Source organism: Mchenga conophoros, linkage group LG16, assembly GCF_057382185.1.
Source record: "Mchenga conophoros isolate Kocher_MC1m ecotype Shallow Benthic linkage group LG16, M_conophoros_male_GT1.1, whole genome shotgun sequence".
Lineage (NCBI taxonomy): Eukaryota > Metazoa > Chordata > Actinopteri > Cichliformes > Cichlidae > Mchenga > Mchenga conophoros.
This window is the reverse complement of record NC_140541.1, coordinates 2,486,236-2,499,056: the sequence shown is the minus strand read 5'-3', so window position 1 is coordinate 2,499,056 and position 12,821 is coordinate 2,486,236. Positions and strand designations below refer to the sequence as shown.

General features: G+C 42.2%; 1 protein-coding gene across 2 annotated transcripts in view; it reads left to right on the top strand.

Annotated features, from left to right (window-relative positions):
- The window catches only part of parp4 (poly (ADP-ribose) polymerase family, member 4), a 41,453-nt gene extending 31,807 nt beyond the window's left edge, over window positions 1-9,646 (top strand). For both annotated transcript variants that reach the window (XM_085248479.1, XM_085248478.1), the window contains exons 28-35: window positions 3,478-3,573; window positions 3,666-3,797; window positions 4,029-4,076; window positions 4,389-5,773; window positions 5,863-5,932; window positions 7,250-7,352; window positions 8,473-8,605; window positions 8,835-9,646. In XM_085248479.1, coding sequence (XP_085104605.1) covers window positions 3,478-3,573; window positions 3,666-3,797; window positions 4,029-4,076; window positions 4,389-5,773; window positions 5,863-5,932; window positions 7,250-7,352; window positions 8,473-8,605; window positions 8,835-9,042 — 2,175 coding nt within the window. In that variant the 3' untranslated portion in view covers window positions 9,043-9,646. The remainder of the gene's footprint in view (window positions 1-3,477; window positions 3,574-3,665; window positions 3,798-4,028; window positions 4,077-4,388; window positions 5,774-5,862; window positions 5,933-7,249; window positions 7,353-8,472; window positions 8,606-8,834) is intronic.
- Window positions 9,647-12,821: the final 3,175 nt, after the last annotated feature.

Here is a 12,821-nt window from a genome sequence, read left to right as displayed (position 1 = left end):
GATATATATATATTTTGTTGTTCTTCAAATTTTTCTTCCAGTTCAGTTTAGTTTCAAAATCCTTATTACAATAAATACAGCTGTGGTCAAAGGTTTACTCATCATGGACATTATGTTCGTACTATTTCGTACTACATTGTGAACTGTTAATCATTTCTTATAGCATATTTTAGTGATGCTGTAAAATGATGTTATGCTTATCTTTACCAGCCTATAAAGTCGTGTTTGATAGCACTGATTAGATTGACCAGTAGAAGAACAGAAAAGAACTCAGTGAAGAAGAATTGTAGATTTGGACACATTGGGAAGGTCTCTTGCAGACCTTTCTAAACAACTACAGATTCCAGCACCATCAGTTCAGGTGAACATTATTATTCAGATGTGTCACCACTCTGCCAAGGTCTGGAAGAAGACACAACCCCTCAGATGAGAGGAAGTTTGTAAGGATGTTCAGGAACAACCCAACAAAGCTCCAGCCTGCCAGAAACTGGAAATGATATCCGATTCAGTAATTTAGGTCAGGATCGGACCGATACTGTATATTGGATTGGTCCCTAGTAGAACGTACATATATTTGTTTAGAAATGTAGAGAGTTAAAGTAAAAAGCAGTCAGAAAATAAACTACTGATAAACTAGTACTTAGAGCAGGGCGATATGACCAAAAATATTTATCACCATATACATTTGAAAATTTGCAATAACGATATAACTGACGATATAACTGACACGAGACGAAACACTTTAAAACTCCACAACTTTATTAGTGCAAAAAAAAACCCATCAATGTATTTTCACTTAAACAAGCAGCTGTTTTTATCTGCATTAAAGTTATATAAAAATGTAACAGTGCAAATTCCTCGCTGACAGTTTAACCAAAAGGCATTTCCGGTGGAAACTGAACGACACATCCTCAGCATAACCATGTATAACATCCACAACACTTAAAAAGAGGTTAAACACACACAATACGGTAACATTATGTTGAAGCACAGTACACATCACTCCGCGAGGCTCCGCCTACGATAGCCGTAATGCTCCGACCAGTGTTGCCAACTTAGCGACTTTGTCACTATACTTAGCGAGTTTTCAGACCCCTTAGCGACTTTTTTTCTAAAAAGTGACTAGCGACAAATCTGGTGACTTTTTCTGTTGTTATTGGAGACTTATTTATGACGACAGATGATGTGCAGATCGATCCTGAAATATCGATTCCTCCGATACCAATCGTTTATGTTCTAGAATCGATTCTCACATTAAAATATCGATATTTTAGTACTTTATAGTAAATTTGTAGTTTATCATGAACAGGAACACATTGGAAAGAAACGATAACATTTGGATTGTCTATGTTTGGAAGGAACTATTTTCCCTTCCGCCTTTCATAGTCATGTGTGAAACACGGCTGTATAAATGTGTTGCAGCCTCTGGCGTGCGCACTCACAACAATGGCTGAGTGTAATTGGAGTCGTGTGGACGTATTTTACCTCCACAGGCAGCCAAGACGCGGTTTGCGATACATGTGGCAAGAAAGTGAAGTGTTGTGGCAACATTAACCTCGTCAAACACCTCAGAGTAAATCACATCACAGAATATGATGAGCGCATGTTGAGGTGAACTGAAGAGGAGGACAGGGACAGGTGCTGGTAGGGCGAGACAGACGTCTCTCACGGAGTCCTTTAGTGCTGCAGGCAGGCAACGTGTTCAAATAGCACAACTTCAGTTTTTTATTTCTATATGATGAACTCTGCATTATTAAGTGATAAGAACAAGTAATCTGATGTCCTGTGATCATTATGACGCTATAATTTGAGATACAATAAATAAAATAAGTTTTTGTACAAAGTATCGGATCAGTATCGTCGATACCACCCTGAATATTACTTGGTATCGGATCAGAAAGGCAATCAGTGGTATCGCACATCACTAATGAACACTTTTTGACGTGAAAGCACGTATCGCTCTTCTCAACAAGCAGCGGTGCTGCCGTGGGCACCTCGCCCATGCCAAAGCGCTCACGGGCGGAGGATAGTGCTCCCCCCGCTGCTATCAGGGCAGGAGACGTTCACACCTGTGCGTCCAAACTGCAAATGAATCGCGCATGAGCGAAGCCGCTGCTCCCGCACTGACTGTAACGCAGTCAGTTCTTCTTTTATTGTTATGCTGTTTTGTGGATCAGGTTTAAAACTACTTAAACACACACACACACACACACACACACTGTAACTCCACCAGAGTGCCTATCTTGGGTCACTTTTGCTGGTCCAAGCCCGGGTAAAGGAGCAGGGTTGGAATTGTGACATTAAAAAAAACAATAATTGCTAAAAGAAATTTAATTTGTAGTTCTAAATAAATTTTTTACTCACTTTATGTCCACGATGTTATTTTTCTCTCCAACACTGTAGGTTACAATTACATTAGCATTATGCAAATTAAGCGATGACGTCATTTGGCAACTTCTAGCGACTTTTAGGACAGCCAATAACGATTTTCCTTACTGAGGAGTTGGCAACACTGGCTCCAATAATCCATCAAGCGGTGCGGCTTCGTAGCTTAGCAAAGTCGTACTGAAACATCTGACAGATTTTCGAGCGCCGTGCACATAAAATCGTTCCGAGGTCAGTAAACACAACCAGAGTTCATACATAAGGCGCACGGGATTATAAGGGGCTCTGTCGACTTTCAGAAAAATCAAAGGATTGATTTTAAGTGCGCCGTATTTTCCAAACAACACGGTAATAACGACGGCCCGCTAGCATGCGCTACCAAAAATAGTGCTTTGTTGTGTATCTGAGGGACGAAAGCCAAACCAGTTCCACACCAGTGAAGCTGCAGCATTTTTACAAACCAGTTCAGGTTCATCAGTTTCATTCAACGATCCGCTTTCGCCCTTCTCGTTCTCTGTTGCCGCCGTGCTTCTTCCACCATGTGCGTATGAAAACAAAGGCACTGCGCATGCGCGTTTCACCCATATTCTATCACGATATTTAATTTTCTTATCATTGCCCAACATTACACCGGTGTTACCGTGAACGGTATGATACGGCCCAGCCCTACTAGTACTGATACCTAAAAATCGTACTTCATTACAGTAACAAAGTATTTGTACTTACTTCTTACTTACTTCCCACCTTAGGGGGATATTATTACATGACGGATCAGCCGGTACTTGGCCATGGACCCACCAGGTGCCTGTCATGGGCCTGTCAGGAATAAGGCAGCCTGTATAAGTGGCTGTATCTGTACAACAGCTTATCTCTGGCCTAAATGATGTCAAGCAGCAGGACAATGATCCCATTCGTTCCCACTGCTGTCCAAACTGACAGAAGTTGGCTTAGGCTCTCTAGTTAACAGTGCTGGGATTGTTTAACAATACATTCCTCATGGATATCTTCAGAGGTGACGACAGGCTGATTGTTAGCATACCTGGGTGGGCTGTGAGGGAGAAACTCTGGAAACTGACTTTTTTACTTTTACAGGGTAAGAAAGCAGAGTTGAAGTCCTTCATCATCGAGTTAAGCAAAGAGTTTTCCATCCTGTCTCAGTTTACCAGCTTCGTGGCCATTGAGGAACGGGTTTGTCAAATCAGCCTTTTTCACATTTACAGTTTGTTTTCCATTCTTTTAGCTTTTTTATCAAATATTTATTTAACTGATCTTATTTTTAGGATTCAGAGCAACCACAGCCTGGTTTTACAGACATCCCCAAGCTGATTGCAGAGGAAGATGTGGACTTCCTTCCCTACATTAACTGGATTTCTCCCGAGGATGATGAAGACCTAATAGAGGCATACTCTTTGGTATGAATTTTTTAAACTGTTGTTCATACATGACTAGTCCTCATGCGCATAAACTGGAGCTGTAGTTTTGCCAAAGATTTTGTTTCAGCGGCCGAGGGAGCAACACATCTGTGTTCCTGTCCTTTACTAAACATGTGATCATCATGTCATTGATCGTACTGACTGTGTTGCTGCTGCAATCTTCACAAATGCTGACGTTTATGATTTCATGCTTTTGTCTTGCTGCTGCAGGAGGAAGATTGCGGCTTTGATTTGTTTGAGATTTGTGGTTCACTCACGGTTAGTCCCCTTACACTAAGACGCTGATGCTGCACATTCAGTAAAACAAATTCAAGAAATTTAACAAATATATGGAACAATAATCAATTCAGTTCAATTTCAGAAATATCTAAATGGCATGTAGCAGATGTCCTGCAGGCAAACAAACTATGTGATTCTTTTGTTGAGTTAATGTTGATGTAGAACTTTTCTTATATTGTGAAACCTGTCAAAATACATTACCAACAGTATTTCTGATAGAATTCATCTCAACACATTTAGAGGTTTGTAGAGTCGGAGTTTAAATTTCTGCTTATTTCTCTCCTTTCATAGAGTCCCGACTCCTCTCCTCCAGCTCCACCTCCTTCTTCTTTTAAGGAGCTTGCTTCAGACGATGTTCCCCACCTTTCTTTTCTTGGACATCCGGCTCCCCCTCCGCCTCCTTCTTTTAAGGAGGGTGCTTCAATGTATTCTTTTTCTGGACACCCGGCTCCCCCTCCGCCTCCTTCTTTTATGAAGCGTGCTTCAGACGATGTTCCCCACCTTTCTTTTCTTGGACACTCGGCTCCCCCTCCGCCTCCTTCTTTTATGAAGCGTGCTTCAGAGGGTGTTTCAAGACTTATTCCACAAGGACGGTCCATCCCTTCTTCATTTTGTGGTTACTATCCTCGTAGTCAATCCATGGATTCATTTTCATTTGGCATTTCATCATCATCAGACAGTCAGGCAGTGAAGGACATCGATATTCCAATATTCCAGAGCTGTAGCACTCAGATTAGCAGGTCATCACTCCACACTCAAGGTTACACTTCAGCGATGAGTAATCGGGTACTGAGTGCACTTGATTCTGTGTCTGATGAGGAAGAACAGAGTTCATCTGTTGAAGGCGTTTCTTACAGGGCCTGTAAAAAGCCTAAAAAATACAAAGACGGAGCAGCCAGGCGTCCGTCTTTCAGCCGTCTTTCTTGTAGTTCTTTCTTTGAAGTCAGAGAACAACTTCCTGAGACGTCAGCTCCAGTGGATTTAGAGCACCAAGCAAAACCTCACCTCCAAATATATGGTCAGGCAGGGAAAAGACCCGAGTTTAAGAGTAAAGTCTTTCCTGAGAAGTCCTATTTGTCTCCCGAATTGTGCGGCCTCAGCACAAATGGGAGTCTTCCTGACACTGCTCCTGCAGCAGTACCGTCTCAGATGGTTGTTGAATCTGATGAAACGGCTCCTCTGTTTGTTGCACAGACTGCCAGAGACAGAGGGCCGTATTTTGGGTCAGCTAAGTTTACTTCCAGTGGCTTTCACTCTCAGTTAGGTAGCTCAAGCTCCACCTATGATGGTGCTCCGGGATATACAGTGGTTCCTGTGACGTCAGCTCCATCAGATTTAGAGCACCAAGCAAAACCGGACTTGTGCTTACGATCATTAAGGCGGATAAGGGGAAGACCCTGCGGGAGAACAACTTCTTATCTTGCGTCCTCTTTATCTCCCACCTGTTCCGACAAAGATGTTCCTGTAAGCCCTGCAAGGGCTCCTGAGAAGGCCGCTCAGCTTCATCGCAGAGGAAGGGCTCCCTCTTATAGTTTATCCAAAGTTAAGAGTGCATCACAACCTCACCATGAACTTGAAGCTCAGAGCAATGTTCGACAAAGAACGCGCGTCATAGCTTTCGTCGCTGGCCATCAGGATCTCCCGACTAACCCTGTCCTGCGTCATCAGTCAGCTGCGTGAGTCTCTGAACATTTCTACACACATTCTGTTTGTTAACTATGAGAAGTGTTTGTCTAACAGATGGAAATGACTGTATGTTAACTAGACCGAATGCAGCAGAATCTCCTGAAGCGCTGAAGCTCAAATGGATGAAGATCTTCCAGATGCAACATTCAGTGAGCTTTTTGTGGTTTTATAGTCTTGGGTTCACTTAAGCAAACATAGCTGTTTATCACTCGGACAAAGCAACAGCTTCCTTTGGCTCTCTGACAGGTTAAAACTGCGAAGGAAGCTTAATTTTTTTACTTGAATCACTTGTTAACATCTGTTTTATTTCTATGGGACTTGTCATTGTTAGGGTCATGGGTGGGTGGAGCCTATTCCAGCTGTCATGGGGCGAAAGGCGGAGTAGACCCTGGAGAGACTGCTAGTGTATTGCAAGGCTAACACAGAGAATTTAACCTCCTAGGACCTGGCGTCCACATGTGGACATCATATTCTGGGTTGTCTAGACCAAAATACAAAATTTTGGTAAAAACAAAGAATCGCATAATTCTTTGTTTTTACATTCATCAGGTTCAATCAGCCCAAATAACGAGAAGAGAAATTAAAAATGCCGTGTAAGAGTTCAGGTCTTACGAGGTTAAACATAACTGTCAGGTTAGGCTCAGACTAGGGTTTTAGTCTGTGTGATATTAACAGAGCATGCAAACATCCACTGTTTTGAAACTTTAAGCTACATTTCAGAGTTTTATGATAGGAATATGTAAAGAAAGCTTCCAGTGATGCCCCTCTGCCTCCTTGTAGACACACCTGTCGTATCAATTTGAAAATTCTACCTCACCTCGTTCTCAACTCGTCACATTCACAAGATTTCCATAAAACTTGACCTCCAACCTTTACCTTATACTAAAGGCCACTGGTATTCAAACTGGTCTGAGGTTTGTAGTGGCTGCACCTGTTTTTGAGTTACTGCATTCACAAGCTCAAGTGCCCATGCTGCCCACCTGCCCAGCAGGGTGGAGACGGTACCCCATCACACTTTTACAGCCGAGGGGTGAAAATCATTTTGACGCAGAAAGAATCGCAGCTAATGATGAGTGTGGGATCATAATGGGGATATAAACAAGACCTTGCTATCACGTTTACCCAGAATGCAGTTTTTCAAATGGTATCCAGTTAATTATCAGAAAACAGATAAAACAGCCACGTTTCTGTCAATCTACATCACAGATATTAAACTGGTAATATATGTCATGACAGTGATGCTCAAAGTTGGTCATAGAGTTAAAAGTGTTTTATCGTAGTGAACGTTTCATGTGGTTAGCTCCTGTGCTTTGGTAGAGTTAGCAAGGCTCAAAAAAGCTGGACAGAATTATTAAAATGACCAAGGACAAAACTGTAACACACACCTTTGTACTCTGAGTGCATGCAACTGGAAAAAATGTAAATGTCACTTTGATATAATGGCGTTATTTTTATGCGTGTTGTAGGAAGGGTACTGGGAACTAACCACAGAGCTGGGGGAACTACTTAATGTCAACGTGGACCTGTTTGCCAACGTGTTCCTGAAGAACAAAGGCATCCATTCTCTCGGTGAGAGCTCGTTCAATTCTGATCTGGAGGTGGAAAAACTAGCTTTGTACTTTCAAGTTTTATGAAAGTTAACAAGTATGTATGCTTACTTGGGATCATGTTAACAATGCATATAAAATGTGACTCACATCCACCAAGGTCTTTAAGGTCAACTTAAGATTTATTGGTGGAAAATTGACAAAAAGCCTCGAATAACTTAGAAACTGCAGTTCTTACATGTGTGTTTTGTTAAAGTACATAAAGTGCCATATAAAGATTTACAGCATCATGTTACATTTGAGGTCTGACCTAAGTAGTACTAAACAGTAAAAAGAAATGACACATATCCACATAAATAAAACCTAATTCTTTGCATTTGTTTTCATGGCACTTCTTAAAGTTTACAAAGAGCAGAAAACAAAGTGGTTCCCAACAAAAGCCGATGCTGGTCCTTTAAAACAAGCCCAGAGACTGATGGGTGCACAGATTTGTGCTCTGAGTGCTTCTTGTTTTTCAAGTTATTGTAAGTTTACTAAAAACATAAATTTACTTAGTTTTATAATTATTATGAGCTCACACTTAACCCTTTACCTCGATGTCTGTAAGAAAAATTTTGCAATAACCATTTTATACCAACACGTTCTCACTCACAAAGCGCAACATTCTGCGCTAAGTGACAAATCATCGATATATTACGCTTCCGATCACTCAACACGTCCCTATATTACGAGATCGGAAAAATGAGGAAACCATTTGGAATGTATCTACACGTTTGTTTTACTCGCTTTGGAAAACACGATCCAACGTCATTGAAGTGCTGGTTATGGTTTGGGATCAGGTTAGGGCTGGAATACATGGCAGAAGCGTCATTCTATTGGATTTCATCCATAACCCGTTATATGCTGTTTTCTAGGAGCTCAGATGTTAATTAACCTTATTTTTCATTATTTCTTTAAAAAAATCAGGCACATGTTAAACCTGTAGATTATTCCCCAGCGCGACGTTTAAATGGGCAGCTGTTGTTTGAGATTGATTCATTATGTTGATTCTGTTCGTCTGGACGTTGCGTCTGGAACACTTCGGTTATAAAAGGACCATTTTGTGATTTACTTTGGGATCTTTTTTGCATGTGTGTTTGAAGGCGTGACAGCCCACAAAGATATCCTGAGGCTGGTGGCGACTCTTCTGGTTCTGCAGCTGATGAAAGTGGACAAACTGGAAGAAGGCAAACTGCTCCGCACCCTGTTCTGTCTGGAAGAAGCTTCTCAGTCCAGGTCTGTCCAACACAGGATGCACAACAGCTTAGAGTAAAATTTCTCTGCAGTTGTTACAAATCAGCTGAAATTAAGCTTGAAAAACATTTTGTACAAAATGTGATTTGATGTATTAATGAAGCTTATTTCACTATGCCTTGCATGACTTTAGAAATGCAGGTCTGGAAATATTTGCACCACGATGGTTTTAACAAGGTTGTTCACTACTGTGACTGTCTTTTTCATTCAGGCCTGAACGATGGGAGCAGGTGAAGAAGGCGGTGGACTGGGTTTGCTGGGCTGACCGACAGTACCCCTGTGTCTATTGTCGGCTAGAGTTTGGTTTGAGCTGGGAGTCCGCCACCCGTCAGCTACTGGGTTATGAAAGCCTCCCTCCCTTCTCGCCTCTCTGTGGTCTTGATCTACAGAGGACAACGGCCCGAGTACTGGTCCAGTGAGAAGATGCTGTGGACACCGCGTAGCCTTTCAGAGGGGATTACAGTAGCTTTAGATATGCTTGTAGATGAATATGCATGTATTCCTTTTCCTTTTAAGAATTGTGTACTCTGTGTGTTTATACATGTATGGATAATCTCAAATCTGCTGTAATCTAATTTCTCAAATGTTACAAATACAGGTCATTTACACGGAGCATTTACTGCACATAGAGCAGTTGTTTTGTCATCTGTGAAGTTTGCCCGAAAAGCAAACTGGTGTTTGATCCAGGTCAGGTGGTAAAATGTACTTAATTTGAGACACAAGTTGTTATTTTTTTTATTGCATAGCACAGTATCGGTTTTTTAAAACACTTCATAGCTGTTGGTGTTGGTGGCAGCAGTTGTTGTTTGTGCAGTGGGATAATGGTGGAGGGTAAATACCTCTGATGCTGGAGGACCGATGTTGACTCTCCAGTGATTGGGTAGCAGAATGTAGGAGTCTCCCCTGGTTACGGGCATCAGCCAGGTTTGTGTCCTTTGTGTTTGATGCACATTGTAACACAGTCAGTGACTTGATACTTATTTACATGTAACAAGGGTTGTTGTTAATAAATTGCTACTGTGACCTGTTTGTGCCGGTGCTTTACCTTGCTGCCTTTTACAGCTTCTGCCGTGTTAAGTTGCTGAGGGAGGCTGAATAAATTGAATACATGCAAAGGGTACCAGGTTTGAGGGTCTCGGGATCTTATCACTGCTTTTTGAAGATGAAGTGGTTTTCTTAGGTTCACCAAGCTATCACATCCGGCTGACACCAAGATGGTCATAGTAAGGAGCTCAGTCATTTAGGTGAGAGAGGTGTTGACTGGCATGAAAACCATCACTATGGTCAGGCCGTCCCATCTGTGCTGAGAACAGAGGCAATGAGTTGAATGTGTTTTTCAACAGATTGAAATGCTCACCTCCCTCCTGATTTACCTGTAGTCATCCTTCAGTCCATGCCACTCTCTCTCCACTTTGCACCTCAGGCTACGTCTACACTAATCCGGATAAATCTGAAACACTCCGCGTCCACACTATCATTTTCAAAGAGTTGTGCATCCACACTGAAACGACCTAAAATGCTTACATTCCAGTCCTGCGCATGCATGTAAAGTAAGAAGATTCGACCCGCCTCATTTCTGTCTGCCGTTTATTTTCTTTCCGGCTCTTTGAAAATTGGCCAAATGTGGAGGAAAAGCACCGAGTTTTTTTAAATGGACTAACAATGAGGTGGAGTTGTTGCTGCGAGGAACACAAAAGCACAAATTGCAAAAGCGAGTGAGAATTAAAGCATTTGAAGAAAAGCTCTCTGGAGCATGTGCAGACTGATATTAATCTTTAACAGGGCTGTCAAACCTGAGAGCTAACAGAACAACTGCTGCTCCGCTGTCTCAGTTTAATTGGTCACATGACTGCATCATATAACTAAAATGCGTCATCTTTCCAAAAGTCTGCGGCCACGTGAAAACAGCGTTTTCAATTGTTTCTGCTTTTTCAAAAAGCTCCGTTTTCCTTGACCGAAAACCTCAGTGTGGAGGCCAAAACGGAGACAAAAAGATGTTTTCAAACGAAAACGTATTAGTGTGGACATGGCCACAGCCTCCTGTGAGTCCTGACACCCCTCCCCCCACCTGTCACTTTCACTCATGTCCAGGCTCATGAAGACTGGACCAGAAGGCGAGCACTGTGCCAACTCTCCTGGGTGATAAGCTAACAGCAATGAATGTGGATGCTTGTCTTGTCCTGGATTGTTGAGTATGTGACAGGAAAGTCACAGTATGTGCGTCTTCTTTATTGTGTGTCTGATAAGGTGACCAATAACACAGGGGCACCCCTTCCTCTTCACCATCTACACTGCACAGAGTCCTGCCACCTTCAGAGGTTTTCTGATGACTCTGCGGTGGTTGGATGCATCACTGAGAGTGATGAGACAGAGTACCGGGCTGTGGTCGACTCCTTTGTCAGGTGGTGCGATCAGAATCAGCTGCAGCTCAACGTGGCAAAGACCAAGGAATTGATAGTGGACTTCAGGAAGACCAGGAAAACTGTGACCCCTGTTTCAATCCAGCGGGTCGATGTGGACATTGTGGAGGGCTATAAATACCTCGAGTACACACTGATAGTAAACTGGACTGGTTAAAAACACCACTGCACTTTACAGGAAGGGCCAGAGTCATATCCATTTTCTGAGGCAACTAAGGCTTAGACGTTTTCAGCTGAACTTTGCTCACCACTTCCCACAACCACCCTGACTCTCCTTTCCCTGTGTTTCAGTGCCCTAGACCGCTGATTCTTGAACCACACTTTTCCTGCTGGCCAGTTTAAGCTCATGTCTGCCTGGTCTGGAGTTTCATAGTCCATGTTAGATGTGTTTAATACTCTAGCTTGTGTCCCGATCCGTGATTGAGGTGTGAGACAAACGACCACTGGTCCAAGTGCGTCAAAACAATGATTTTATTAAACACGTGTGTGGAAAGATACAGCTCTATATTGTCAATGCAGATCTTCCATCAAAACATACTTTCAGCGTGGTTTTATTATGTCAGGGTTAACGCCCCTTCTGGCGTCAGAAAAAACATCACATGTACAGGTTATAATTAACGACAGTTCAACAAGTTTCCGTGTTCAACAGCATTTCCTCCTTATTTGGTTGTCTGGTCCCCCCAGATGTTTCCTGTGGACCCCGGATCACTAGTTGCTAAGCAGAGACAAAGTCTTTCACCTTTACCCTAGAAATGATACTTCATACGTGTATGTAAGCGTGTTAGGCCTTCATTCACAGCATGCAGGTCATTGCATCAACATATCAGTTCAGACATGGCGCTGAGCCTTCCTTAGACTGTATGCTCAACTCTATCATGAGCACAAATGCAATGTGCGTAATAACCTGATTGAAACTATGTTTAATAAATGGAATAAATGACACTGCTCAAAGCTAAATAAAAAGATGTAAAAGAATCAACCTGATATAAAATGATATAATCCCCACACTTGCACATTCATAGTTCATTTGCTCGAATCCGGTTTCATAGCCTTAGTTCTTGGTCATTGTGTTGTACTTTGTTTCTGTAAATAAAATCTTCTAATCACTAAGCTCTGCTTTTGGTTTCATTTCTCACTGCTGGCTACCGAGCCCTGACACCCCCAAGGCAAGTGTTCCAGATGGGAGCCCACAAATCCAACACAGAGGGTCCAGTTGTCCAGTATGTTTGTTTTCAAAAGAAACAGCAAATCGAGCTATTTCTTACCATGTCAAAACAGCATCCCAGTAAAGGAAAGCTTCAGCTCTCAAGGTTGCTCAGTGACAAACTCTTCCAAGTCTGGAACATATAATAGGTCGTTTGATAAAGTGGGAGACACAAACAGATGAAAAAGGGTTTTACTCCATAAAAGAGCTGGCCTTCCTCAAAATAGCTGAAAAGCATTTCTACCAGGATGAAACAAATAGTTGGGTAGCGCCACCACCTTTTCATTCTCCAAGACCACGACTCCCCAACAACAGACAGCAAGCCAGCCACCCTCTTGCTTCACTCAGTCGAATGCTGAAGAATTGACCTGGGATGAGACAATAGTTTATGCAAGGCATATCAACAACAGCCTTCTGGGTGTCCTTGTGCGGTTTTGCAAGGATCGAGTGGGAGCTACTGCTGATATCAAAGATATTTTAGTTTTCTAGTGAAAAGACTCTAAAAAAGAAGAACTTTGTGCAGTACTTTTGGTATTTATATTTGTAATTGAGCTATATTAGACCTATTTCTTTT